Source organism: Emys orbicularis, chromosome 2 (assembly GCF_028017835.1).
Source record: "Emys orbicularis isolate rEmyOrb1 chromosome 2, rEmyOrb1.hap1, whole genome shotgun sequence".
Lineage (NCBI taxonomy): Eukaryota > Metazoa > Chordata > Testudines > Emydidae > Emys > Emys orbicularis.
In genome coordinates, this window is record NC_088684.1 from 2,268,377 (window position 1) to 2,295,232 (window position 26,856).

Here is a 26,856-nt window from a genome sequence, read left to right on the forward strand (position 1 = left end):
CTCCATGGAGGGGACGGGGCATGGTCACTGCCTCCCTTCCCCCCACCCCAGCAAGGAGGCCATGGGACGGTTTTGGAAAAGATGCTTTATTCACGGTTTGGCAGATACAGACGAAGTGTCAGACGTTGCTAGGGCAGACTTTTTTTTTGGAGATGGGGTAGCACAGTACTGTGGCCCCTGCATGGACGGCTCATGCCCCCCCGGAAGGGGACATTCAGCACAAATCCAGATTGGATCGGCCATCTCAGTCACACCCCAAGCAGCGCAGCCATGGAGGGCAATGCGGCCACCTGAAGTGCTCGAGGACGGACTACGGGACCTGAGGAGCCCGTGCACAGTACAGAAACCAGAGGCAACCGCAGGGTGGCCACGAACAGAGACGCCCCTACACGGGGAGCGTCACACAAGAGCCGGCAGCTCCTGGCTCACCTTGGCTGAAGCAGGAAGTACTGGTGCATGCCCGAGGAGCCCAGGGCCGTCTGCTGGGTCCTGCAGCCAGGGGCTCGCCCCAGGGAGAGGCTGGTACTGTGAAGGATTCTCAGGAGAGCTGCAGGATCAGGGCTGAGGGAGAGACCCTTCAGCGACAGCTGCCTTTTAAAGAGGAGGCAGCCAGCGTGTCTGAACATGGGACGGAGTGAGAACAAAATCTGAGACTTCAGTGAAAGTCCTTTTAAAGTGCCTTAAAAATGGCAGCTCCCAGCTGGCTGCCTCTCTGCACCGGTCAGGGCAAAGGAGCCACCACATTAAAGCTTTGACACCCTACATGGAGGCCCAGCCCTTGCTGCCGGCCGGCTCCTAGGGACGAGGCAGCAGGCGCCCATCTCCTACTGCCAAGATGGGGGCAACATTCTAGAGGCAGTCGGAGCAGAAGCATGTTCTGAAGGTTCAGCTAGCCAAGCTCTCCAGTGGGCCTCAGAAGAGGTTGGTGCTGCCTTGGGCAGGGCCCTAAACACCCCGCAAGGCCTGTTAAAGGAGCCTGGGAAATGCCCTCTCAAGAATCTGATCCTGAGCATTAACACCAGTGATAGGAGAGAAGGGTCCCATGGCACGTGGAGGGCCCTTCCTCCTCACTGGAGGACATTGCATTGATCCAACATTCAATTCACAAAAATACTCATCCCCATGGATTACACACACGTATAAAAAAAGACAAGGCAGCTTCCTTCGACTGACACCTCCACACATGTGCTGGTGCTACAGTCAGTCCCAGAGGCTTTTGGAGAGCAGCAGAAAGTGGGGGTTCTTACCCCTGGCCAGGCTCCTTGCTGACACCAGAAGGAGAGGGAGGAACAGGGAGTCCACATGCATCATTGGCTGCCTTCGTAGTTGAGCACGTAGTAGTCGTGAACGTACATCAGGACGGCTATCGGCTGCCCGATGATCAAGGAGATCCATACGGCTGCGTTCCCATAGTTGCCTCTGAGGAACCTTCCCACAAGCCAGGCCAGCGGGATCTGTGGGGAGGAGCAGTCAGAGCTTGGACTCCAGGCCTCAAAGACAGGCCGTCACGCACCAAGTGGGCAGAACAGAGCACAGATACCATGTGAGGTTAATAACCAAGACAGGCCCCATTGCCTGGCCCATGAGCCCAAAGGCAGTGGTGGGTGTCACAGAGCACTGGGAAGAAGCCACTGAAGAAGGCAGCTACAGAAGACACATGGACATTGTCAACTGCCTTGAGCCGACCGATTTATACTAGGGCAGGCATCTCCCTACGGTTCCATGTGGTTTGGTGCAGTGGAGAAGGCCCAGCTATGGGCACGAGCAGTTTTCCAGCATGCTAGACTGGAAAGTCCCTTGAAGGATCAGAAACCCAAGGAGGCAGGTGACCTTCCTACCTCCCAGGTCTTACCTGAGCCATCATCCCCATGAATGCCCACAGCCGGAACATCTTCAGGGGCACACTCACCAAGTACTGGAGGAGAGAAGATTCTGCATCAGCGCCACGCATGGCCCCAAGCCCCACTGCATTCCCCCAGAAGGTGAGAGGAGCTGCTGCTCGCCCTCCTGGATCCACCCCCCACAGCTAGGGGTGGGGAGGGATGGTTGAGCCTGCTAACCACAGCCCACCCCCAGTGTCCTCCCTTCCCCCAGGGTGGGTACCCAAGTCAGCCCAGGAGATGCCAAACTAGAGCACTGCTCTAGTCTAGAACCAGCTGCCCAGACTAGACCCCTGGAAGCATTCCCCCTGGGGACAGCGCTGAGCAGAGTTTGCCTTGTCTCCTCCCAGTGACAGCATGCAGACTGAGGTGCTAAGAGTCCCCTCCCACGTAGGGAGCAAGCCAGGTGCCAACCTCGTGGAAGAAAGCCGATGCCAGGAACACTGCAGTCTGGGCTGTCCATTTGCTGACCCCCCTCTTTATGATTGGCTTGTAGAAGTGCCTAGAACACAAGAGCAGGAGTTAGTGTGGGGGCAGGGAGCAGAGCAGTCAGGGAAGCCCAGGTTAGCAGCACTGGCTGTTTAACTAGGCGGCAGCAGCAGGGAGCGGCAGCTGATTGAGTTCTGGGAGCGTCCCCCAGCCCTGTGAGGACAAGGCACTAGGTTCTCGCAGCTGCCCCTTCCCAGGAGCATCCCCATGTGCTGATCAGCCCTGCAGCTGGCCTGCGACTGCCCCAGCAGGGCCTGCTGCTGTCGGTCCCAACGCAGGAGCTCAGGGTGTTCTCTAGTCGGCTTTTATCCACCGAGCTGGGAGCTCACAGGGCCTCACCTCCGCTCTGAGCGGAGCAGCCAGGTCAGCACATGCAGCCACACCAAGCCCCCAACAGACTGGGCGGGGAGGCCCTCAGCTGTACCTGAGACACCACTTGTGCACCGGTATGTTCCAGTTCTGCCAGAAGTACGTCACGGACTCAGAGTTCCTGGGGGAGAAAACCGGCATCAGCAACATCCCAGCCCTGGGCACGCAGGAGACCTGGGAGCAGCACAAGCCCTCTGCTCCCAATGGCCAGTCCGCTCTGGGCAGGGACTGTCACTACATCCAGCACTGTGGGGCCACGTAGGACTTCCCAGCTAGATGTCCAGCAGCAGGAGTGGGTGAGTTTTCACAGGCCCCCACTCCCCTCTGCCCCCAGCTACGCAGACCTTGCCAGACTGGGTCTCTTCGGTCTGGGAGGAGAAGTGCGTTTAACAGCAGCCCCATCCCGGGGGATCCGGCTGGACCAGTTTGGAGGGAAGGGCACCCCCTGCTCGCCGGCCAGTCATGTTTAGCCGGAACAGGGGAAGGGGCAGAGGGACCCGAAGCACAACCCTGATTTTCAACTGCAGTTCAGACTAACACCCGCCGGGTTTGTCCAGTGGCTCCCCTGGGCCTGGGTTTCCCAGGCAGCTCGGGCTGCAGTGCGTGCAGGAGTGCATGGAGCTGCAGGAAGTCCCTGGCAGAGCCGATGTGCTCTGCTGGGGTCAGACTGACCCTCCCGTGACCGGGCTGTGGCCTCTAGCAGGGTCTCAGAGGACAGCGACACCCAACCACCATCCCTGGGGAGCCAGGCTCGGACCCCCAAGCCCTCATGCTTCAGAAGGAACTGGTCAATGGCACAGCATCACGAGGAGGCAGCTGGAGGTGGTTTCCCCCCCACACACACACTTTCTTCTGAGGTATTCAGCACGGACCATTGAGACGGGACGGTCTCTCCCAGTACAGGAGCTACCCTTCCTTGCAGCACCTGCGCATGCTCCTTGGAGAGCTCCCAGCCCAGCAGGAAGGCACTGGAAGTGCTATGTAAGGGTCTTCCCAGTCTCAGGGGCTCAAGACACCCCTCACCCCAGGGGCTACACAGACAAGCCACATGGCTTCTCTACATTGCTACATGCTTTAAACAGTCACGCCTCCCATCAGGGACGAAGACGGCAGCCAGAGTCTCCAAGGTGCTGGTGCCACCAGCCCCCTGCAGCTGGCCACAATGGCTAGTTGAGTCCAAGGAGATCTCCCCCCCCCCCCCCCCCCCCCCAGGGTTGTTGATACGGGCCTGGGGCCATTGGGGGAGCTGTCCCTTTCCCTCCAGACAGCTCCTCACAGGCCCCCCAACTGGATCACTGCTCACCACCAGTCCCTGTAGAACTCCCGGTCGCCAAACTGCATCACTTCAGCCAGGACATTCAGGGACGAGTGGAAGAACCAGTAAAAGAAGATGAGCCAGATCAAGTGATTAGGGACCTGCCCAGAGAAAGGAACAGACTGAACAGACCAAGCACATTCCAGGGAATTCCCTGCTGGAGAGCAGAGCCAGCCGCCCCTGGGCATTACTGCCAGCTGCTGCCCACAAGAGGCTTGGGGACCGAATAGCAGGTTCTGCCAAGCCAGACAGGGCTGGGAGCCTGTTTCAGGAAGGCCGCCATGTCCCCAGCCCCGGAGGTAGGAGGTGAATTCTAGCTGCAGTACTCACAGCCAGCTTCAGGAGGCGCTCTATGATTCGGGAGTAGTCCATATCCTGAAAGGAGAGCTCAACGTCAGTCCCAGCTGGCCAGGACAAGTGAGGGGGGTGGGGAGAAGGCTGCTTTCAGGACTCCCCCTACTCCCTCCCAGATACCGGCACCCACAGCCTTGTTCCTTCAGTGGCGAGGCCGGTTTAGATACCAGACTGGCAGGAAGGGATGGGATCCCTGCTGACCTGTTTGCTGTGTGCACACGGAGGGCTGCTAAGGAAGCACGCACCCTCCGTGGGGCATGCCACCGGCCAGGAGAGTGGCCTTCAAGCCCGGTCAGTTTAGGCCACTGCACCGGCTGTAGTGCTGCCCCTTGTGGGGCCCTGTCTGTGGCCAGTCAGCTAGTGTATAAGAACCCCAGAGGGGGAGATGGCCGCCTCCTGCCCGCCTAGGGCTCATCCCAACAGCCCCGCAGGAGAGGAGAGATGCACAACAGGGATCTCGCCGGAGTTGGAACTGGGGAGAAGGAATCTGTAGCCCAGATATTTACGGGGGACAGGTCACTCACCCGGAAAGGTTTCATCGAGTTCTGGATAGTGGGGACCATCCACTGAAAGAGAAGTTTAGCTCTAGACAGTCAGGCTGCTCCCCCAGAGCACCAAGCCCACCCCTCACCCCAGGATCCAGGACACCCCAAACGGTCAGCTGCGGTCACTGCCTGCTTGGTAAGTCATCCACTAGACAGCGCCTGTCCCTGCCCCCCGTTCATTGCCTGTTCAGCCCCTCTAGCGGCTTGGCCGATCCCAACCTGCCCCATGGCACGCTCACCTGAAGTCCCACACACTGCCGGGGGCCTACATCTTACTTCGTTACTCACTCTGAAGCTGGCCACAGATGCTCGTCAGGGAGCCTGTGTCTGCCCTTTGTTCCTAGGGGGTCCCCCCACTGCACCAGCATCCACTCAGTTCTTAAGGGCTCAGTTCCCTGTGACGGGAACATGGCGCAGCGTCTGCGTCCTTTGATTCGGCCAGGAGGGCCCTGGAGAGGGCAGGCTCCAGCCCGCTCCGCACCAGCCACTTGGCACCGCATGCGTCAGCCAGAGGCTAACCCTGCCTGGCGATGGCGGGGGCTCCTGCCTACCACCCCACCTCTGGCAATTTCAGCTATTCCTGTGCTTGGAGTCCCCCGACGTGCCCCCTCCCACCAAGAGCTGCACAGGGAATGGTCTCTGCTGCCCCTGGAGAGGAGAGGCTCCATCCACATACCTGCTGTATCAGCCCCACCAGCAGCTGGATAAAGAAGAGCTAGAGACAAAGAGGCAGCAGCGGTGAGATCAGCAGGGCCCCTCCCCTGCGCAGCACAGGCCCATGCAGGATGCCTGGCCGCTCAGACGCTGAGATACCTGGCAGGCCCATGAGGCCCCTCAGTGCCCACCCCACCAAAGTGGCATGCCAGGCACTTGGCCACACTGGTCTGAGTCTACCCCTGCTGCCTGTGTCCCAGCATGGCCCTGCTCAGGCCAAGCCAGGAGCCTGCTCTAGGAGACCGGCGTCCTGGAGCAATGCATCCCCTGAGCTAGAGGGGTCTCCTGCCCCAAAGCGTGAAGCCCTCCCGCCCCCCAGCGGGCATGCTGCTGCCTACCAGCTAGGACAATGGGGCATTCACAGCCACAGGCATCCCCTGGGCCTGGTTAGGAGACCTCTGCTGAGACACCAGCCTTGGACCCGCCTCAGCCCACCCTCCAGAGCTGGAGTCGGTGCTGCGGGAGCAGCCACCCGGCCACGCGCTGCCAGCCCTCCGATTGGCCAGCTCTGTCCTGCTCTCCCAAGGAGAGCAGAGCCTGGGCCGCCCACAATCGGCACCTGCTGAGTCAGGGGGATTGTCGCTGGCCCAGCGCTCGGAGCAGGATGGGGCGGGGCCCGAGGCGGTCTTACCATCTCGAAGAGCCTGCGGAGCAGGAAGCGCTTGCGTATCCGGGGCGAGCGAGGGAAGTTCAGCTCATAGCAGAGCGTGGGAGCAAACAGGAAGTAGTACATGTCTGAAACAGACCAGCAGAGTCACATCAGTGACCCGGGCCCAGCGCACGCCCGCCCGCCAGCCAGGGGGGGGACCCGGGCCCAGCGCCCGCCCGCCGATAGTTACTGGGGTTCTGAACGAGCAGCACTGACACCACCTGCCCAGAGCAGCCATGGACGAGGTGTGTAGCAAGCTCTGGGACAGCCCTATGGAGCAGGGCCGCTGCCTTCAGGGAACCCCGGCGTTCAACCCTCAGCCGGGCTCTCCGAGAGCCGGCAGGGGAGGCTGCGGGTAGGTGCCAGCAGCCTGTCACCTGGGTCACTGTCTCGCCGTGGCAGAGCCGGGAGGTGACTATTAGCCCTGTTCTCCCAGGCCTGAATTCGCCTCCTATGCTCCCGAGGGAGTTCTGGGGCCAGTTCCACGCAGCCAGCAGCGCCCGTGGCCAGCTGGCCCACCTGGGATTTCAGCAGCGTCTTACTGCAGGGCACTTGCTCTGGGGAGAGCTGAGAAACCCAGGTGTGCTAGGCAATAAGCACCTCCCAGTTATCACAGCCTAATGCCCCCACCCCGCAGGCAGGGAGCTCAGGGCCAGTTACCTTTATAGGTCAGGTTAGCTGGATAGCACACCCCGCTCTGCGCCACCTCCCCATTGGCTTTCTTCGGCCCAGAAGCTGGAAGAGGAGAGAAGACAGCCATTAGCCTGAAGGCCAGGGCAGCGGTTGACACTCGCTAGCCCCACACCGTGGGAGGAGGGCAGAGACCCCCATGCGGAGATGGCAGTCGCGTTAAGGCAAAGCCAGCTGCAGCGCCAATCTCTGCAGAACCATTTGTGGCCAGGTCTGTTTCCCTTCCTGGAACGGGCGAGCCCTGTGCTCGTGCATCATGACAGAGAGACCTGGCTGCGAAGGCCCAGAGAGGGGGCTCCACTAGTTTGCAATACACACCCCCGCCCTGCAAAGGCTGTAGCAGCATTCCTGGCACTGGGGAACGGCTGCATGCGTCTGCCGCTCCAGTCACGTGGGGTAGCACAGCGCACTGCGCCAGCCGCCTGCCCACCTCCAGAGCTCACCTGGGCGCACGCGCGCAGCCTTCGCCCGGCCCCTGGCTCGGCACCACTTGTTCACGTCCCTGAAGGAGAAGAGCTTGAGGAAGAGGATGGTGTAGATGGACAAAGCGAACACAGCGCCGACTGGGGAGAGAAGTCAGGGAGCGTGAGCGACCCGTGAGGCACTGCTGCAGGGACGGCGTCCCCCGGGCGACTCACTGGCCCTGCCCCACCCTGGTTAGCGAGCGTCTAACACTGGAGGGGAGACACCCAGATCAGGCTGTCCCTAGGGGGCCAAGCCTCAGAGAGGACCAGGGTCGAGGTCAGACAGCAGCTCCCCAGAGCAGGTCGCTGCTGCAGCCTCATCCCAGGCATCCCCAGCTGACTCTGCTCCTGCCTGGGGAGCCCAGAGACCCCCCCGTGTCCCGGGGGGTCCTGCAGTGCGAGCCCACATCCGTACGCAGCCAGTGCTGAGAGCCAGGGCCCAGGAGGGGCCCACCACCTACCTGGAGTGACGGAGGAGACCACCAGCACCACCAGCGCTGGGAAACACAGGATGGTCAGGAGGTTGAACGCATGGACGACGGAGCCGACGTTCTCCGAGATGGAGCCCTGCGGGGAGCCAGGAGACATGAGGCCAGTACAGCAGCCCTGAGCCCTCTGCCCTACCCCTCCTCTGGGGAGGCTGCCCCCGTGGGCCTGATGACCTCCCCTCGGCTTGCCCCGGAGCACGGCCCAGCCGGGGAAGGCAGCACTCGCCCGCAGCCCGCTCGCTTTGCTGCGAGCACGTTCCATTACCCAGGTGCTGGGGCTCCCACCTGGCAACAGGAATCGCAGCAGCAGCTCCTCCCGCCTGGGGATGTGCCCCACGGCCCCTCAGCCAGGCCAGGCCCAGAACACGCTTGCAGCTCAGTGCGCCCCACAGCGCCGCTGTCCTGGGCGCTCCGCTCTGGCAGTGGGGCTCAGGCTCTCTGAAGGAGAGGTGCCTGCGTTCGATTTCTGCTCCCAACGATCCGAGCAGGGCCCAGCACAGACCGCTCGCTGCTCCCTGGGCCTGCAGGTAGCTGAGCTGGTAGCTGGGGACACAGCAGCGGCTGGAGACCAGGCCAGCCAAGTGAGATTCGGGCCAGGGATTTTGGGCGGCAGCCTGAGCGCTCGTTCCACTGGTCAGGTTTAGCCTAACCCCGTTCCCTCCTCCCCAAGCTGCTCCCCCACCCCCCCAAGTAACAAGCCTAAGGCCGCTGCTGGGATGCACAGAGGAGGTGGAGCCAGGGCAGAACAAGGCACCGCTCAGTGCTCAGGGCAGGGCAGGGCGTCCCCTTCCTCTGGTGTAGAGGCCAGCCTAGAGCCCCTCCCAAGCACCCCGGGAATTCCCTAGGCGGCTCACTGGGCCTGGTTTGAGCCCCCCATTCTGGCCTGGCAGGGCCGTGCCTGCAGCCTGGTGTCAGAGGACCTGTCTCGATCATCCTGCTCTTATCCTCGAGTCCCCTTCTGCCCACACATTTGCTAGGAGACTCCCATTTCCCCAGCTCCAGAGGCTGTAACCCAAGTGTGACCCGGGTGTGGCCGAGAGTGCCCAGGGGGAAGGGGCTCACCGCTGCCAGGCGTCTCTCCGTGTGCAGGGCAACCAGCGCAAACACGTTAGCCACTGTAAGCAAAGAGACAGTTAGCACACCCAGCCCCGTCGCTCGGGATCACTGCCAGGCCAGGGCCTGCTGCCGACAGCTGGGCCCCAGGGGCAGGAGGAGAGGGCCCCGAGTTCCCAGCTCAGCTGTGAAGAGCTGGCGAGACGCTGCCTCGCTCCCTGCGGAGTCTCCCAGCATGCTGAAGGACCGGTGTGGGGGAGCAGACGGCTGGTGCCCAGGACCGGGAAGGCTGAGCCCAGCATGAGGGGCAGCAGAGACTGGACAGGAGGCCCGGGGAGCAGGAAGGCACCGAGCGATGCCGTGAGAGTTCACAGCGTCCCTGGAGTCCCACTGCTCCCAGAACAGGGGTCCTGGCTTGTCCGAGCGCTCGGCTCTGCTCTCGGGGAAGGACAGGAGGGGGTTGAGCAAGGAGAGGGGCAGAGGCTAGGAGCTTGCCCCCTGCATCACTCCTGCAGGCCATGCTAGGGAGACCCCGTGCCCCCATCCTAGGGACGGATCTACAGCTGGCAACATTAGCTCTGGGTTCAGGACCTTCCCTTGTGACAGCACTTGTATCCCTGAAGGGCCCCAGCGAGCACATCGGCTCCCAGCTCAGCCAGCTCCAGACGGGACAGTGGCAGCTGATGGACAGCTAGTGACAGAGCAGGAATGACGAGAAGGCCAATGCAGCCGCCAGGGGCAGGTCTGAGTTGGACGTGGTTAAAGGCACATCTGGCCCGGACACCAGGCTGCCCCACACTAGCCAAGGATCTCACTACCGGCACCTGGGCTTTCTGCAGCATTTGTCCGAGCGCCGTGCCTGGAGGCAGGTGGAGGAGACCGTCTGCAGGGTCCGGTGGGTTAACTGCAGAGGGCCCAGCCCTCGGGCGAACGCTTGCCACGGCCAGTGCTCAAACCTCAGCAAGCAGCATGGGCTGAGGAACGAACCCTTTGGACCCCTCCGCTAGCGCCCTGGGCAGGAGAGCAGGGGGTGGGGTCTGGGCACAGATTGCTCTGTGGAGCACTCCCAGTGCTGGCAGCACCTGGTGAATGAAGGGCAGGCCTGGGGCTCGAGCAGGATCAGGGAGACCCGTGGGGAAGCCCCTCCTCCTGTCTGGCTGCAACCCCCTGGGGAGCAAGAGCCCCAAACACTGGTGATGCCGAGGGGCTGGACAGAGCCCTCAGCAGGGCACAACCCCGGCCTGTTGGAGAAGGATTGGGGGGCCCAGCGGGCCTGTCCCATCTCCAGATGGTTAGGAGAGGAGGCAGCCAGTTCCCCTGGGACCCCATCTCAGCTCAGCCCCTGGCAGGACACCGGGCCTGGATTCTCACGGACTCACCAATGACAAGGCACAAGGAGGGCCAGCTGTAGGGGTCCTTCAGGAAGAGGGAGACCACTTGGATTGGATCCACCAGGATCCCGTATCTGTAAGAGAAACGGGTCCCGGGTGAGCAGAGGGAAGCTCCCGCCTGACGTGCTGCACAGGGCTCTGGGGCTGGCTGCTGACACGGGTTCGAGTCCCCGCTGTGATCGAGCCTGCGTGGAGGAGCTGCATCCAGTGATGCCAGGGAGCGGTCAGCAGCAGGTCCCTGTTCCCCTCCTCCCCCCAGCCATGGACCATACAGCCCTGCCCCACGCCCGGCGTACAACGGGCGGGAGCGACGCGCTGCCGGCATCCCCAGAACGTTCTCCACAGGGACCGTTCCCTCCGGGGGGGGGGGGTCTCCTGCCATTAACGCAGTTACTCGTTAGCGCTCAGGAGATTAGCGAGCAGTGGGGGCGGAGGGGCTCCCCCCTCTGCTCAGAGGGGCTGGCTTTTCTCCCAGGACTCCCCTTGGGTGTCGGCTAGTTTGCAGTGGGCTCCCGTACAGTCCAGCTTGGCACGGGAACACGGAGCGCTTTGCCAGGCCAGGCCAGGCCTCCGTCCAGAGCTGGAATCCAAGCCCGCACTCAGCCGGAGGGGCTGATCAGACCCACACCGGGACTTTAAGTGCCCTGGCAGCAGCCCAGGACGAGAACTTACAGGCCCGAGCGGCGCTCGGGACCGCCCTGAGCTGCAGATTTAAGGAAAGCCCATCCCTGTACGGTCCGAGCTCCCGACTCCGCGGAGGGGGCAAGGGGCCTGGTCCTCGGACGGGCGAGGCTTGAGAGCGGCTTTCAGAAGTTGCAGTACATGTTAGTACCACAGGGTGGCACCCCTGCCCTTAGCATGTGCACAGTGGCCATGGCTAGCGCAGGGGCAGGCTCGTGAGCCCTGCGAGGGGGCTACGGAGAGGCCTGGGGCAGTGAACAGGGCATTAGCGGGAGGGGACTCTCACTGGGCCCACGCCAGATATCTGTGGGAATGTGGTCAGACCTCACCGCCCATGACCAGCACTCCAGGGTCCAGGCCCCTCTCAAGCTCGGCACCCACCTGCCATGCTGGGTTATTTGTGCAGCCCCAGGCCCGCGGGGAGCAGGTCGCCCCTCTGGCACCAATACCCACAGGTGCCAGCATAGTGCCACGCGCCCGCCTCCAGCGGGTCCCAGGGCAGGCGGAGGGGTGGCAGGCAGCACACGCTCCTAGGAGGCATGTAGACAACCCCTTGCCTGGCCTTGGTGCTTAACGAGAGGTTTCCCAGGCACAGGAGTCAGGGCCCCTTGGCCCGAGGCAGAGCTTAGACAGGGCCGGGGGGCCGTGAGAAGGGTCCCATGAGAGCAGGATCACTGCTCGAGGCCCTGCCCAGGCTCTCTGGGCAGGACACAGCACAGCCTGGGCACTCGAGCTGGTGCTGTTACAGCTGCGTACATCGGGGTGCCCAGGGGATGGTGCCGCCCAGAGATCACTGCGGAGTGCAGAACGCACCAGGTACGCACGGAGCACGGACCTTCTCCTCTAGGCCTTGGGACGGGGCGCTCCCAACTCCCCTCGGACCTTCCCACCTCGCTCTGGAGCACACAGGGCGACTCTGCAGCAGCTCACCCTTAGTGCCGGCAGGGCCCCCTCCAGCCCACCCCAGAGCAAGGCCCCGCTCCGGGGGGGCTGGGCGAGCAGTCCGCCCTATCTGGCATTACTGGGCAGTGGGGTGTGGCTCAGCGCGGGCAGGGAGAAGGGGTTTGAAAGGACCCAGGGCAGGGGAGCTAGTGAGCTGCTGACTCAGCAACTCCTGCCGCTCGTGCCATAGGTGATCGGGTCCCATCCCGCTCTGCCGTGGGAGTGTCTGCACCAGCCCCTGCCCAGCCAGAGCACCCCCCGCAGCCCGGGCCTGGGGCAGTGCGGGCTCAGCACTTACTTGATGAGGTTTTCCAGGAAGAGCCGGGCGTTGCTCAAGACCTGGAAGAGAAGGAGCCAGCGTTACTCAGGGAGGGACTGGAACTCGGCTCCACACGGGGGCTCGGCTCAGCAGGGACAGGGCTTCCAGGAGGCTCGGCTGGGGGCGGGGGGTTAGACCCTTCAGAGTGACTCACCCCAAGGGGCATCCCAGAGCCCTTCGCTGGGCTCCCTGCTTCTCCCACTCGGCCCCCCAGAAGACAGGCCTTTGCCCCCGGCAGGGCCCCAGCTGTCTGGCCACTTCTCTGTCCCTGGCGCCGATCCGGCCTCGCTCGGCACTCGCTGCTTGGGAACAGGCCCGAATCCCTCAGTGGAGCCGCTCAGAGGCTGCTCCGCGGGGCACGGGGGCAGGTCCAATCCCGGCTTACAGGGCAACTCGTTTAAGTAGCCAACAGGCCTCAGCGGGTCTCACTGCAAGCTTGGGGGCCGGGGCCACGTGTGCAGTGGTGTTGTGCCCAGCATGGCAGGGTGGGGCTGCAGAATACGAGTCCCATCCCGCCCTGTCCCCTCCCCTCGATGGAGGACAGAGCCCGCACGGCGTTCACTGCAAGTCACAGCCTTAGGCGACCGGCAGCATTGCTGAGTCCATGGGGTGCAAACCAGGCCCCCCAGCTGTTCTCTGGGGGGCAGGGACCTGCCCCCTCCCATAGGTGGGGAGACAGGACCAGTGTTTGCTGGCTCCCAGGCAGGGGGCTGAGCGAGATCAGAGCCCCAAAGGAAGATGTGGCCCCAGAGTCAGGTTGGGGCATTTCTGAGCCCCATGGAACCTGGCTGCCCCATATTGAGCAGAGGCTTGGCTGGTTTGCCAGTGCCCAAGACATGGCACTTCAGCCGGACCCTGCGTGCGCTACCCTGGGGCTGGCTGGGCTCGGCTCCAGGACGGTACCGACCCCGGGAGTTCAGGAAGTTTTGAGCAAGCGCCTGTTTCTCCATTTCCTGTGCTTGGGCAGGGAGGCCGGGCAGTCACATGCTGCTGTGTCCCTCCCCACCGCACAACAGGGCGTTCAGACCCTCTGTCCACACTTGCTCCCGGTTGGGTTTGACTTGGGAGAGGACAGCCACTTCCTACCGCGGAGCTCAGAGCCACCACCCAGCCCCTTCCAGCAGCCTGGCCCTGGGCGTCTGCAGTGCAGCTCATTGCCTGGAGAGGTTCCCTCGGCTCACTCCTGCTCGGAGCTCTCCCTGGCCTGGGCTCGGCTTTGTGCCGCAGGAGCGGCCAGTTCCCCAACCCCACAACGGGGCCTTGCTGCACAAGGCTGACCTGCCGGAGTCAGTCACGTGGCAGCTCCAAGTCAGGTTAACGCATTCGCCCTCCTGCTGCCGGCAGCTCCAGCCCCACCCTGCTGCTGCTCAGCACTCCCACGCAGCCCGCGGGAGGCAAAGGTCGCCGGGCAGTGAAGCAACAGGGACTGGTGCGGTGCCAGCAGCTTGAGGGCTGGTTACTGCAACTGCTTGGTGAGCCGCCGGGAACCCAGCAGCCCGGCACAAAGCACCCGCTGTGGGTGAGCGCTTACTGGCTAGGTGCCAAGGTTCCTGCCCCAGGGTGCTTGTGGGGCAAGATGGAGACAAGCAAACCCTGCAAGAGCTTGAGTCTCACTCCCCTTCACCAGGCGAGACCCCTCAGGCTGCTGCTCCGCCTCCCCTCCCCACAACAGCTGGCTGTCAGGGGTCGCACAGGCCACAGGGCTGGATGGGTGTACCCAGCCTCGCAGGGGTCGGGCAGGTCTAGGTGCAGCTCCAGACTGGGGCTTGGGGGGGGGGGGGCGAAGCTGCCACCCAGCACAGGTAGGGGGTTGCCAGCCAGCTTTGTCCAGCACAGGGACATGGGTCTCTGGAGTCGGCCCCGGCCCTGCTTGGCTGGTAGGGTCTGGGGTGGGAAGCTACAGAACACGTTCTACCCCCCACACCCGGGCCTGCACCGCAGGCGTCACCACCACAGCTCTGGGGAGACTGCACCTGCCCGAGGAACTGAGGGGGAACAGCCCCCACTGCAGGCCCTGTGCTGGCAGGAAGGCGTTTCTGTAACCGCCACACGAGTCACTTCCAGATCCAGCAAGAGCCTCTTCCCTCCCCCACCCCCAGGTCCCAGTGTCCCAATCTAGACGGGAGCGCTCGCATCACAAGGAGAGAAGTCAGTACAAGGGCCACTGCCAGCACAGGACGTGAGTCATGAGTGAGATAAGAGGCCACAGTGCGTGCTGCAGATCCCGGCTTCCCCAGTCCCCTTTGGAAAGGGTCGGAGGCCTTCAGCCAACAAGCGTTTCTCCTAAGGGGCCAGCAGGAGACCAGGTTCCTGCAGCTCCTCCTGCCCGACCTGGTGTCGCTGCCTCCCGGGGCAAACAAGTCCACGGATGCACAGAGCAGAGTCCACTCGCGGGTGCTGCCTCGGGTCGGAGTAGGCAGGGCATCCAGGGAGCGGATCTGCCGGCCAAGGGTCTGGGCAGGCATGTGCCAGGCTGGTTCAGGCACAGGGTGGCCTGGATCGAAGTGCTGCTAGGCCACTGGGGCCTGTCATGGGCCTTGGATCCCAGCTGGAGTCAGAGGCCACTAGAGAAACCAGAGGCCCCGATGCAGGTGTCCCGGAGGCCACTGGGGCCGAGGTCTCGCGCTGCCGGGGGGAGAGCGGCAGGCGGGTGCTGAAGCAGGTACAGACAGCGGTGCCCATTACGGAGCCCGGGGCAGTTCCGCCAGCGAGGAGGAGATGCTGCAACGGGAGGGAGTCAGACGTGGAGTGCTCACTAGTGTATTTCCTGCTGGCCCAGCACAAGGCAGGGCCCCCTTCCCAGGGACGGGGCAGCCCCCGTGGCCAGACAGCTCTGGCCCCGTACGCAGCGACGGGGAGTTCGCGCTGTGCCACGAGCGAGAGCGAGTTCTACCACGCCAAGTCTCTTCTGCTCCCTTTCCCAGGTGAGTCAAATTAACCCAGACTCCGGATTAACCAGTGCCCCGGTGCACCTGTCCTGGCTGCAGAGCCACAGCCAGAGGGGGGCATCAGACAACTCCCCCGAACAAGCTCTGAAACCTGCCGAGCGGGTCAGCTGCCGAGCTGCTCCTCCGGGCAGAGCCCAGCGCGCAGACAGGCGCCATCACTGCGCTGCCGCTGCTACCCACTTGGTGCAATTTGGTCTGGAACTGCCCTGCACCCGAGGACTGGGCTAGGCTGTTACAGGCGCAGCGTCTGGCCGGCTCATGGCCAACTGCTCTGCTCCAGGAAAGCAGTCTCCTTGCACAAGACAGGGCGCTACAGCCAGCGTGTACGTTTGGGCATTAATGCCCAGAGGAGCAGGTGCCAGAGAGCCAGGCTGGCCCCCGGGTACCAAGCCAAGCAGAGACACCAGCCTTCAGCCCTCTGGATGAGTAACACCACGGCACGGTGGGGAAAGCTGTCCCTGGCCCCCCGGTGCAGAAGGCCCAGATACTGCTCACACTCACCAGCATGACCACACACCAGTTCAGGATGCCCCGGTAGTTGCTGTACCCACTGGACGAGCTGAGCAGAGACTCCTGCACCTTGTGACACCTGGAGAGAAGTCAGAGACCCCAGCAGATTATACAAGTCCCAGTGACAGGTGAGGACCCCACCTCTCCCACGGGAGCCCAGCTCCAGCCCCCCCAACACCCACGGACATCCCTCAGTGTGCACCACAGGGCTCCAGCTTTGATCGCGTGCAGGCTACGTCCTACTAGGACATCACCCTCCCATTCACCATGCCCCAGGCCAGCCCGTGACCACTACAGCTACTGCTTGTGTGCAGAGCGAGGGAGTTCTTGCCCTCTCCTGGCATGGCCCAGCTGGTAACGAGAGCTGGCCACCACACAGCCCTGCAGGCCAGGGACCCCAGAGCTAGTCACACCGGGGGACACTTCCTGGGGTAGCTCCAGGAGTGGAGGACCAGGAAGCTAAAGGAATGGTCACAAAATGTTTAGACTTTCCTGAGTCAGACTCGGAGGCCAGAAGAACCCACCAGGTATCTCGTCTGACCTCCTGCACATCGGAGGCCACATGCTAGCCCCACAGGCTGGAATCTGGACCACGTTGGGGGGCAGCCAGACAGCCGCCATCTGATGACGGTCCTAGGACGGTTGGTGGGTCCCAGTTTGGTGGGCAGTTGGCCACCTCAGCAGGATGGAACGGGCGCTGGGGGCTCAGAGGCACTGCAGCAGGGCAGGTGTGGGAGAACCTGGCACTGTTTCTGCTGCAGAGTTAGGGAACCGAAGCGTCCCGAGCTGTCGGGAACAACCTGAGCCTGGCACAAAGGGTCTGTCTGCACAGCTGCTACACCTGGGCCGCTGGCCCATGCTGTGGGGTGTTTCACTGCAGTGGAGATGGCTGGGCTCGGGTTGGGGCCTGGACTCCAGGTCCGGTGACGTGGCAGGGTCCCTGACTTGGGCTCCAGCCCAAGCCTGGAAGTCTATAGAGCAACGAAAGCCCCACAGCCTGAGCCCCATGAGCCCGAGTCAGTTGGCACGGCCCAGCCGCGGGTGGTTCTTTACTCTGTAGACAGCTCCATAGAGCCTCAAGCTGACAACTGGCTCCCCGGGCGCCATGGGCTCTCCCAGGAGTGGCAGCTTTTTCAGGAGCTGCTCCAGACAGCGGAACGAACTCCCCCCAACTAAGGGCCATCCCAAACCTCCCCACCTTCCACTGTGGGTGCTGCTCTGCCAGACCTCTGCGGAGACACACAGCAGCAGGGACATCAGAAGCTCTACCTGAGAGAGACCCCGCACGGCACCCACTGCTCCCCTGGGGTAGGAGAACACACAGGGCAGATCAGTCACCCTGCTTCGCGCACCGCGGGAAAGCGCTCAGATACTCCGGAAGAGCCACCGCAGAACAGAACCCAGCACTGCGCTCGCTCCGGTCGCTGCAGGCATCGCCAGCGCCAGAGAGCTGAGCACACAGCACAGCGGGGCGCCGTTTTCTGAGCCGCCTCTGCCGGGGCTTCAGGGATGGCCAGTCCCCGCAATGGGGCAGTGGCCCATGGCCAAGTGCCTCACTCCCTCTCCACCCCATCGGTCCCCCGCGTAACCTGTACAACGTCCCCGACACCCAGAGATTGAGCAAGGAGTCTGGTACTGGGACATTAATCACAATCTCTTAAATGACTGGGTTAAGCCTCTTGGCCAGCCTCAGGAGTCATTCACGGGACAGGAGGGGAGTGTACCACTAGCCAATAGGAAGCAGGAGCAAGACCCTTCCCGCTCACTGGCGGTCAGCCTGCTCCGGCTCCAGGAGAGCGCCGTTCACATCAGTGATGGGCTCGGGGGAGGCTTGTCCCTCTTCCCTGCCCTGGGGACAGGCCACCAGTCCGAGCCTGGCTTGGGCAGCAAGGTGGGACACAGCTTGCTATTCCCTCCCCCCGCGAGCCTCAGGGAGGAGTTTCACCACCCGTGTTAGCGATCCCTCACGCACTGCTGCTAGTGCAGACGCCATGCTGCACCACCCAAGGGAGCTGCTGCAGGGACCAGGATACATGGCCACACGTGGCGCAGGCCCTAGGGGAGTACGGTGGTACCCAGTCCCCACATGCTGCTGGGGCAGCAGGGAGAGGCCAGACCCCCCCCCCCCCCCCAGCATTATCTCAAACAGGTCTGTGCAGCTGGAAGTTGCCTGAGGTGGTATCATGTTGACTCAAGGCCTTCCAGCCCCGGGAGCCTGCAAGGCTTGTTTGAGTCGTGCAGACAGGGCGTAAGGCCCTGCTTTCGCGGGGGGGCAGTATTTAACGAGGGTAACCACGCGTGGGCAGCGGTGTCCTGCCATGTGGATGGTGCACTCCGGGCCGGCACAGCATTGGCCATGGGACTGGTCGGCAGAGTGCCAGGAACTCCAAAGCGGACAGCACAGCCAGGGTCAGAGGTCGGACGAGAAGCAGCCGCTAGAGGGAATCAGACTGGGAGCCAGTGCCGGCACCTGCCCGGGGACACCAGTCAGCTGAAAATCCTGCTCATGGCAGCTACCTGGCCAGACACAGGGGGTTAAGCTCAGCTGGGGCCAGAACTTGGCATCAGCCCAAGCCAGATTGGCAGGGAACCGACTCCTGTATCACCTTACCTAGAAGCACTTGAGCTGGGATTATCCCAGGATCAAGGCAGGGATATCCCACCGAGTTTCCCCACCGCTAAGGGCCCTGCTGAGCCTCTTACTAGGAGACAGCCGGACAAGTCAGAGTCTGCCGGCTGCTGGGAGAGCAGACTCGGGTTTGTGCGGGTCGAGCCGGCTCGCCCCTTTTCCTGGTCCAACACTCAGGAACTCTTCTGCATGTGAACGCTAGGCAGCTGCCCGCTCTCCCCATCCAGGGCTTGGTGAGTGATGCACACAGCCAGGTCTGCGGGAAGGCAGACAGCAGGCCCCCCTCTGCACTGGTGGAGGCCAGATGCAGACTTGCCTTTCCAGAACAGCCACCCAGAGCCACCACTGCGGGGCTAGGACACAGCAGCGAGGAGCGGTATGCAGTTTAGATCCCTGCAAGGGTTTTCATTGACTTTAGAAATGGTTTGAATCATTTCTAGGCACCAAATTTAGACCCTCCACTTTCTCCTGCAGCGGCAGGCTAACCCACGCGAGCTAGAGCCAGGGCAGGAAAGGCTGAGCGTAGGCTGCAGGGAGAGATCTGCCTCTGTGTCTGGGGAGTCACCGTAATGAGGGACAGGAGTCTCTGGCTGACTGTCCTGAAGGATACCTCTATTACAGCCAACCAACCAACCTTGTGCGCACTGTGGTTGCTATTTTAGACAATGCAGTCTGATGAATTGACAGTTCTAGAGCTGGTGTCTGGTCCCTAAGAACCAAAGCCAAGAGATAAAGGACTTGCTCTGAGTCAGCTGAAGTGGAACCCAGGTGTCCTATGACACAGACATGCCATCTTTAATCGCCTGTGTCCACATTCTACAGCAGCACTTGGGGTACGTCCCCAGGGAGCTGAAAGAGTATTCGGAGCCAGAAAGATACAATCCGGTGGGGACGGGATTAAGAACCCTGAAATACAGCGAGAGGCCTCCGAGTCCAGGGCAGGGTCTCTCCTGGACTGTCTGAGCAAGAAGATTAAGGACCCCTCACCCCACAGTAGCTAGAAAGTCAGTGGCCATCCTCAGCACTGCAGCTTCCAGCAGGGTTCTGATTCCTCTCCTACTAGGTCCCTCCTGGCTGGGACTCGCTCTCCAGGGTGGAGGTTTCCCTGTAATCCTCAGAGAAAGAACAGCCTCTGCACCCGCTGATCAAACCAACTGATGTTCTTTTGATCATAACACAGGAGCAATGTCTCTCCTGCCTAGACTACAGCCGTCTGCGCCTCAGCATTTAACAGTAGGGGGCTCCTGCTGTCAGAGTGGATGCCACAGGATGCCTCTGAAGGCGGCTCTGCAGGAATGGCTCCCTTCTTACCCTTCACCCGTTCCCCTAAGGCAGCGCCTGCCCTGCCAAGGGAAGTCAAGTCTGACCACCCATTAGCCCTTGGCCGTCCATAACTCATGGAGCGCACAGGATTCTCTTTAGCCTTGTGCCCAAGGCAGAGGGACCAGAGCTCACTTAGCTCCAGGGTAAATAAAAAAAATGTTTTAAAAACAAAACCAAAAAAATTAGGTTTTCCCCCTCAAATCTGATTTAAATTTTAAAAAATTCATCTAAAGAATGTTTTAATTAATATACATTATAGCTCAAAGATCTCATCATGGAATAGGGATTATAAATTCTAATTCTACAGCATGAGACAATATAATCCTGTCATGTTTAAGAAAAGTTTTGTAAATGAGTTCCGGATTAGGGACCCAATCTTATGGGGTTCCAGGGGCTTCTGTATATTTAGGTTAATCTTTCTATCTACCCAATGGGACTCTGTGCTCAGTCTAGGAGACACCATCAGAGATGCTTAGTTTTGCAGTTCTCAAACTGTGAATTTGTGTCTCCAGAGATAACATGCTTGTTAACAGCAAAAATGTTTTTAAATAAATAGAGAGGTGAGAAATAACAGACCTGAACCCTATTGTCCCTCTGCAAATTTGTGTACACAGAGTCAATCCCTTACCTCTCTCTAAAAGTGCAAAGTCTCAAAAAGTTCAAGGACTACAAGATTGTTGGGGGAGGAATAGATCTGGACAAGGAGGAGATGTTTGGAGATAAATGTGAGAAGGGAGGGACAGGCAGTAGAAACAAAAGTGGAACTGTTTAAGCAGCATATTCCAGAAGTCTTGAGGTCTTTCTGAGTGTAGCCTTCATTGATTTGAGATCTACCATACCATTCTCTCACTAGAAGGGAAAACCTAAGGTGGCAGTTTGGGAATAAGAACCATTCAAGCAATGTGTTTGCTGATGATGTTTTAAAGAAAGTCCAAACCAGGGACCGGTGGAAGTCTAGGGTGACCAGATGAGAGACATGAAATATCGGGACGGGGAGGGCGCCACCGGAGCATAGGAAAAATTGGTGGGGGCTGAGTCCCCCGCCCCAGCTCACCTGCACTTCCCGAGCTGGCTGCCACATCCTGCTTCTCCCCCCTCCCTCCCAGCGCTCGCGTCGCCATACAGCTGATTCGTGCAAGCCTGGGAGAGAGAGTGGGGAGGAGGAGGAATGCAGCGTGCTTGGGGAAGAGGCAGGGCCAGGTCGAGGATTTGGGGAGGGATCCAATGGGGCAGGGAGGGGGCGGAGCCAGGGCTCAGTTGGGGGCAGGGGGCGCAAGCCCCCTCCGCCTGTGCACCAGAGGGCAAAATATCAGGACAATTCGCGTCCCGACCGAACATCAGTCGGGACCTGGGACAAACAAGTAAATATCGGGACAGTCCCAATAAAATTGGGCCGTCTGGTCACCCTATGGAAGTCACTTAAGCACTTGGATTCAGAGACTATTGAAGTGATAATCTCACTTTTAACAGCAGTAGCTTCTTCTGCCGGTGTAGAAAGAATATTTTCTTCCTTTGGACTAATTCATTCCAAATTGAGAAATCGTTTGGGACCTGAATCATAGAATATCAGGGTTGGAAGGGATCTCAGGAGGTCATCTAGTCCAACCCCCTGCTCAAAGCAGGACCAACCCCAACTAAATCATCCCAGCCAGGGCTTTGTCAAGTCTGACCTTAAAAACCTCTAAGGAAGGAGATTCCACCACCTTCCTAGGGAATCCATTCCAGTGCTTCCCCACCCTCCTAGGGAAATAGTGTTTCCTAATGTCCAACCTACACCTCCCCCACTGCAACTTGAGACCATTGCTCCTTGTTCTGTCATCTGCCACCACTGAGAACAGCCGAGCTCCATCCTCTTTGGAACCCCCTTCAGGTAGTTGAAAGCAGCTATCAAATCCCCCCTCATTCTTCTCTTCTGCAGACTAAACAATGCCAGTTCCCTCAGCCTCTCCTCATCAGTCATGTGCTCCAGACCCCTGGTCATTGTCGTTGAACTCACAGCCCTGGGTTTAGCCAGCCGATGCTCAAACCACTGAGCTACCCCTCCCCCCGTGGCCTCTTGTCCTCCCTCCAGGAGGGACTCATTTGTTCTCTCCAGTCTTAATACCAGCCTGAGCTCAGAGCAGAGGCTGGCTGGCGCCGCCTTCGTACAGGGCCTAAGACAGCGAGGCCCTGATCTAGGCTGCAGCCTCTCGGCACTACGGTCAGCAATTAGCTACAGAAATGCAAGGGCCGTCTCCAGGTGAAACAGATCCTAGACCTTCAGCTCAGCTCGTGCACATGAGTCAGTTTGCTTGGGACCAAGATTAAGCAGCAGATGCCGTCACGTGCTTGTGTTCTCTGTGCTCCAGATTTGGCAGCAAGTCTCACACGCTGGGTTCTATTATCAGCCTCGACGTCAGCTGAGCAATGCTCCAGGCTCATGCTCCCTCTGTAAAATCGCTGGCTCCTGTGGGGCCTGCGACTGCACCTCCCCACGCTCCCTCCCTGACACTAACTGGGAGGAGACAGGGCTTCAGATCACTGCTGGCATTTCTGCTTCAGGGCAAGAGTCACTCCCCTGCCACTCTGCTGGCTGAGACAGGTGTACGGGCCAATCAGCTCCCTCCTTCCAGAAAGCGGGCGGGAGTAGAGGAATTCCTCCCGTGCAAGGTGGGAGACAGGATTAGGAGACCAGTGTGGAGGGTAGGTGTACAGTAGCTGTCAGAACTATAAAGGGAAGGGTAACAGCCCTCCTGTGTACCATACTATAATCCCTCCTGGCCAGAGGCACCAAAATCCTTTTACCTGTAAAGGGTTAAGAAGCTCAGGTAACCTGGCTGACACCTGACCCAAAGGACCAATAAGGGGACAAGATACTTTCAAATCTTGGGGTGGGGGGGGAGAAAGGTGTTTGTTTGTGCTCTTTGTTTTGGTGAGTGTTCGCTCTTGGGACTAAGAGGAACCGGCCATCAATCCATGCTCTCCAAATCTTTCTGAGCAAGTCTCTCATATTTCAGACTTGTAAGTAAACAGCCAGGCAAGGCATGTTTGTTTTCTCAACTTGTAAATGTACCTTTTGCTAGAGTGTTTATCTCTGTTTGCTGTAACTTTGAACACAAGGCTAGAGGGGGTTCCTCTGGGCTCTAAGTTGGATTACCCTGTAAAGTTATTTCCCATCCTGATTTTACAGAGATGATTTTTACCTCTCTTTCTTTCTTTAATTAAAAGCCTTCTTTTGAAGAACCTGATTGATTTTTTCCCCTTGTTCTAAGATCCAAGGGGATTGATCTGGACTCACTAGGAATTGGTGGGGGGAAAGGGAAGGGGGGGGGGAATGATTAATTCCTCCTTTTTTTAAGATCCAAGGGGTTTTGGATCAGTGTTCACCAGGGAATTGGTGGAAGAGTCTCTCAAGGCTACCCAGGGAAGGGAGTTAGCACATTGGAAGTGGTGGCAGCAAAAGCAGATCTAAGCTGGTAGAGAAGCTTAGAGGTTTTCATGCAGGTCCCTACATCTGTAACCTAAAGTTCAGAGTGGGGAAGGAACCTTGACAGTAGCTCACATGTTGGGTCCCCACCCCAGCAAGGCCAACGGTTGGTCCCACTGTCCCAGGCACCAGGGAGAGAAGAGATGCCCAAGCTGCCAGCACAGATTGAATTTGTACAGCGAGGAGAGAACTTGTGAAATCGCTGTGGACAGACCAGCTCGGGGAATCCTGGAGAAATTCACCTCCCAGGATGCTGCTGCTCATTCCTGGCTTTGCTGAATGATCCGAGAGACAGAGAGGAGAGGGCAGGCATGCCAGTCAGAGCGGAGACCAAGCCGGGAGCCTTGCCATTACTCTCATGGAATGTCAGCATAGCTACTGCGCCCAGTGCTCTGGGGTCTCGACAGCATTTCCCAAGCTGCGGGGCATGACCCCAAACGGGGTCCTGCCTTCAGCAGAGGGGGTCACAGCAATCCCTTGTGGGCGGAGGACACCAGTTTGCGCCGCACAGCGTGACCTCACGTGCGTGGTACGTGCAAGGCCCCAATGCACAGAGGGTGCCGTTTTGTAGAGCATTCTCCACACACTGTGACCTCACGTGTACGATATGTACGAGGTCATACTGAGTGGAGGATGCCGTTCTGTAGAGCAAAAACTGGCATGATCCATGTTGTCTGGGGTCTGGGAAGGAAACTGTTCATTTAAACAGGGTTTGCCAGCAAACAGGTTGGGAACCCCCCCATGCCCCCGCCCCCCGTGAATTCACAGAACACCCAAGAGAGTCGGACTTCACACCCAGCAAGAGAAGGGAACAAAGTCACTTCACGTCTAGAGACCAGCACCATGAGCACCCAGCACTATCAGGAGGGTTGAGAGGCAGAGTTTCAGGCCAGCCAGGACCACCAGATCCCCTAGTCTGACCTGCACGTCACAGGCCACCAGCACCACCTAGCACCCGCACAGCAAACCCAGCTGTGGAGAGGAGATCACGGCAGCCTGGCCTGGTGTCTGCCACAGGCAGAGAACAGCAGGGACCCAGGGGCACTGGTCCCCCAAGGCTCCCCAATGGCAGGGCAATGTCCCAGTGAGCTACACCCAGCTAACCCTGGCACGTGACCCGCACACTGCAGGGGAAGATAACCCCCCCCCCCGAGGTCCCTGCCAGTCTGACCGGGGTGGGGGGGGGGGGGAGAGAAGAATGACACACCCCTGCCCACATATAGATCAGGGAGACCCTGGCATGTGAGCAAGAACCAGCAAGAGAGGAGGCTTGGTGCCAGCTCAGAGCCCTGACTCGCCCTGCCCAATGTCCCACCTCCTGCCATGGCCCTCCCTGATGCTTCAGAGAAAGCAGAAACTCTCAGAATACACTGGGGGGCGGGGGAATCCCTTCCTGGCCCCTGCTGATGGCTGGCTGAAACCCTGAAGCAGGAGCTTTGGGAACAGAAGACATACACTGGAAGAGAGCCCCAGGGTTGCAGAGCTCTGGCCCCCCCCATCACAAACAACCCCGTCATACAATCGCACGGTTAGTGCCGCCCCGGAGAGGCTCTCAGATGGCCGTGGAAAGCTGGCCAGTCAATGCTGATCTCTCCTCCCTGGTTACAAGTGCTGATTCGCCTGAGAGGATGTTATAAATACACGGAGGATGCTCTAAAAATGCCACCACCACATTCTGGGATTGTAGTTCTCTGGGGGGTGGTCCCAAGAGACCAGCCCCGTATTAAGATGTGGTCCTCACTTTACAGCCTGGGAACCCGTTAGAGCAAATACCTCCTGCCTGACAGCCGGGATTACTTCCCTCAGGCTATAAACCAGCCGTGAGCAGGAGCAAGGCAGGAACCCTGTTCTAGCAGTCGCTTTGGGGCAGCATTTGATACAATGTCACAAGATCCCTACCAGGGAAGTTCACTGGGCTGGCTTGGATACAAGTGTTGCCATGTGGCCTGAAACTGGCAGAAAAAGGTAAACAAAGGGATGATGAATGGCAACATGGCCAGCTGGGGCCAGGCCTCAAGAGATCTGATCTGAGTCAGGGCTGGCCTCCTTTACAATGCTAATCCTTCCCCAAACCCCTTCCCCACCTCTCACCACTCCCCAAACACTACACAGCCTCAGCGCTCTCCCCTGGGAGCAGAGGGCAGGGGCCATGCACAGGACACTGCATTCAGAGGAGTGGCCAATGCAAGATCCAGATTAGAAATATGGGCATAAAACAAAGTGGAGCCAAGTAGGCGAGACGCTCACTACACATTCGGGCACCAATGGCATAATCAAGTCGGAGCATGGGGACAGACCTGTTCTGTGCAGAGGGAATTTTAATTAAGGTTGTTAACCCACGCTCTGGGCTTATCTGCACGCACAGTTCTCTGCGCCGGTGGCAGAACTGCGCGAGTCAGACACATAACCGCAGCTACACTGCACAGACAGCCTTCGACATTGTTAGGGTCATGAGTTAACACCGTCAACACTCCAGCGAGGTGGGATCCAGACTACGGAGTACGAGGGCACACAGGAACACCAGAGGGCTCACAGACATCTCCCCCACAGTTCCCAGTGTGGGGGGCACTAGATATGGGGGGGGGCAGGAACTAGTATGTAGGGGCAGCACTAGGTGTTGGCTCTGAAGTCTGTCCCATTGCTGGAAGAGAGGCCAGATCACCCGAGCTGGAAGGGGCCACAAGGGGGGGAACTCCCTGAGCACCTGGGTCCAAAGGAACACTGGGGAAGGGGGGGGGAGAGTTCCTGAGGCTGGGGCCCATGGGGAGGGTCCCCGTGAGGGCCTGGGCTACAGGTGCCGTGGACCAGACTATAGGGGGCCCCTAGACCCCCCTCATGCACAGCACCCCCGTGGGACCCGAGCTACAGGAGCCCCGTGGGGGGTCTCGGGGGCCCCATGGGGGGGAGGAGAGACACAGGCTCTCGGGGGCCCCTAGCCCCCCCCATGCAGAGCACCCCCATGGGACCCAAGCTACAGGAGCCCCGTGGGGGGCTCCCGAGGCCCCATGGGGGGAGGAGAGACACAGGCTCTCAGGGGCCCCTAGCCCCCCCCATGCACAGCACCCCCGTGGGACCCGAGCTACAGGAGCCCGAGGGGGGCTCCCGAGGCCCCATGGGGGGAAGAGACACACAGGCTCTCGGGGGCCCCTAGCCCCCCCATGCAGAGCACCCCCATGGGACCCAAGCTACAGGAGCCCCGTGGGGGGTCTCGGGGGCCCCATGCGGGGGGAGGAGAGACACAGGCTCTCAGGGGCCCCTAGCCCCCCCCATGCACAGCACCCCCATGGGACCCAAGCTACAGGAGCCCCGTGGGGGGTCTCGGGGGCCCCATGCGGGGGGAGGAGAGACACAGGCTCTCAGGGGCCCCTAGCCCCCCCCATGCACAGCACCCCCATGGGACCCAAGCTACAGGAGCCCCGTGGGGGGAGGGGCGGGGACACGGGCTCTGGGCCCCCCCTTACCTGAAGTCCCCGCAGTTGTCGGGGTCGCTCTCCGCGGGGGGCTCCGCTGCCGGCTCCGGGACCCCCCGGGGCGGCTCCGCCTCCCGCTCGGGCTCCCCCTCGGCCGGGCTGCCCGCGCTGGGCCGCCGGGGCCCGGACCTCCTGCGGCGGGAGCCGCCCGCGCCGCGCTCCCCCAT

At 60.6% G+C, this 26,856-nt stretch overlaps 1 protein-coding gene across 1 annotated transcript; it reads right to left on the reverse strand.

The window, feature by feature from the left end:
• Window positions 1-77: 77 nt before the first annotated feature.
• Window positions 78-26,856, reverse strand: DGAT1 (diacylglycerol O-acyltransferase 1). Its single transcript, XM_065400155.1, has 17 exons — window positions 26,681-26,856; window positions 15,793-15,880; window positions 12,323-12,363; window positions 10,390-10,475; window positions 9,020-9,072; window positions 7,931-8,036; window positions 7,449-7,568; window positions 6,976-7,050; window positions 6,298-6,401; window positions 5,629-5,667; window positions 4,932-4,973; window positions 4,384-4,428; window positions 4,042-4,154; window positions 2,794-2,859; window positions 2,295-2,382; window positions 1,853-1,915; window positions 78-1,454 (listed from the first exon to the last, which is right to left on the reverse strand). The coding sequence occupies exons 1-17, from the start codon at window positions 26,854-26,856 to the stop codon at window positions 1,308-1,310; spliced, it is 1,452 nt and encodes a 483-aa protein (XP_065256227.1). The 3' UTR covers window positions 78-1,307.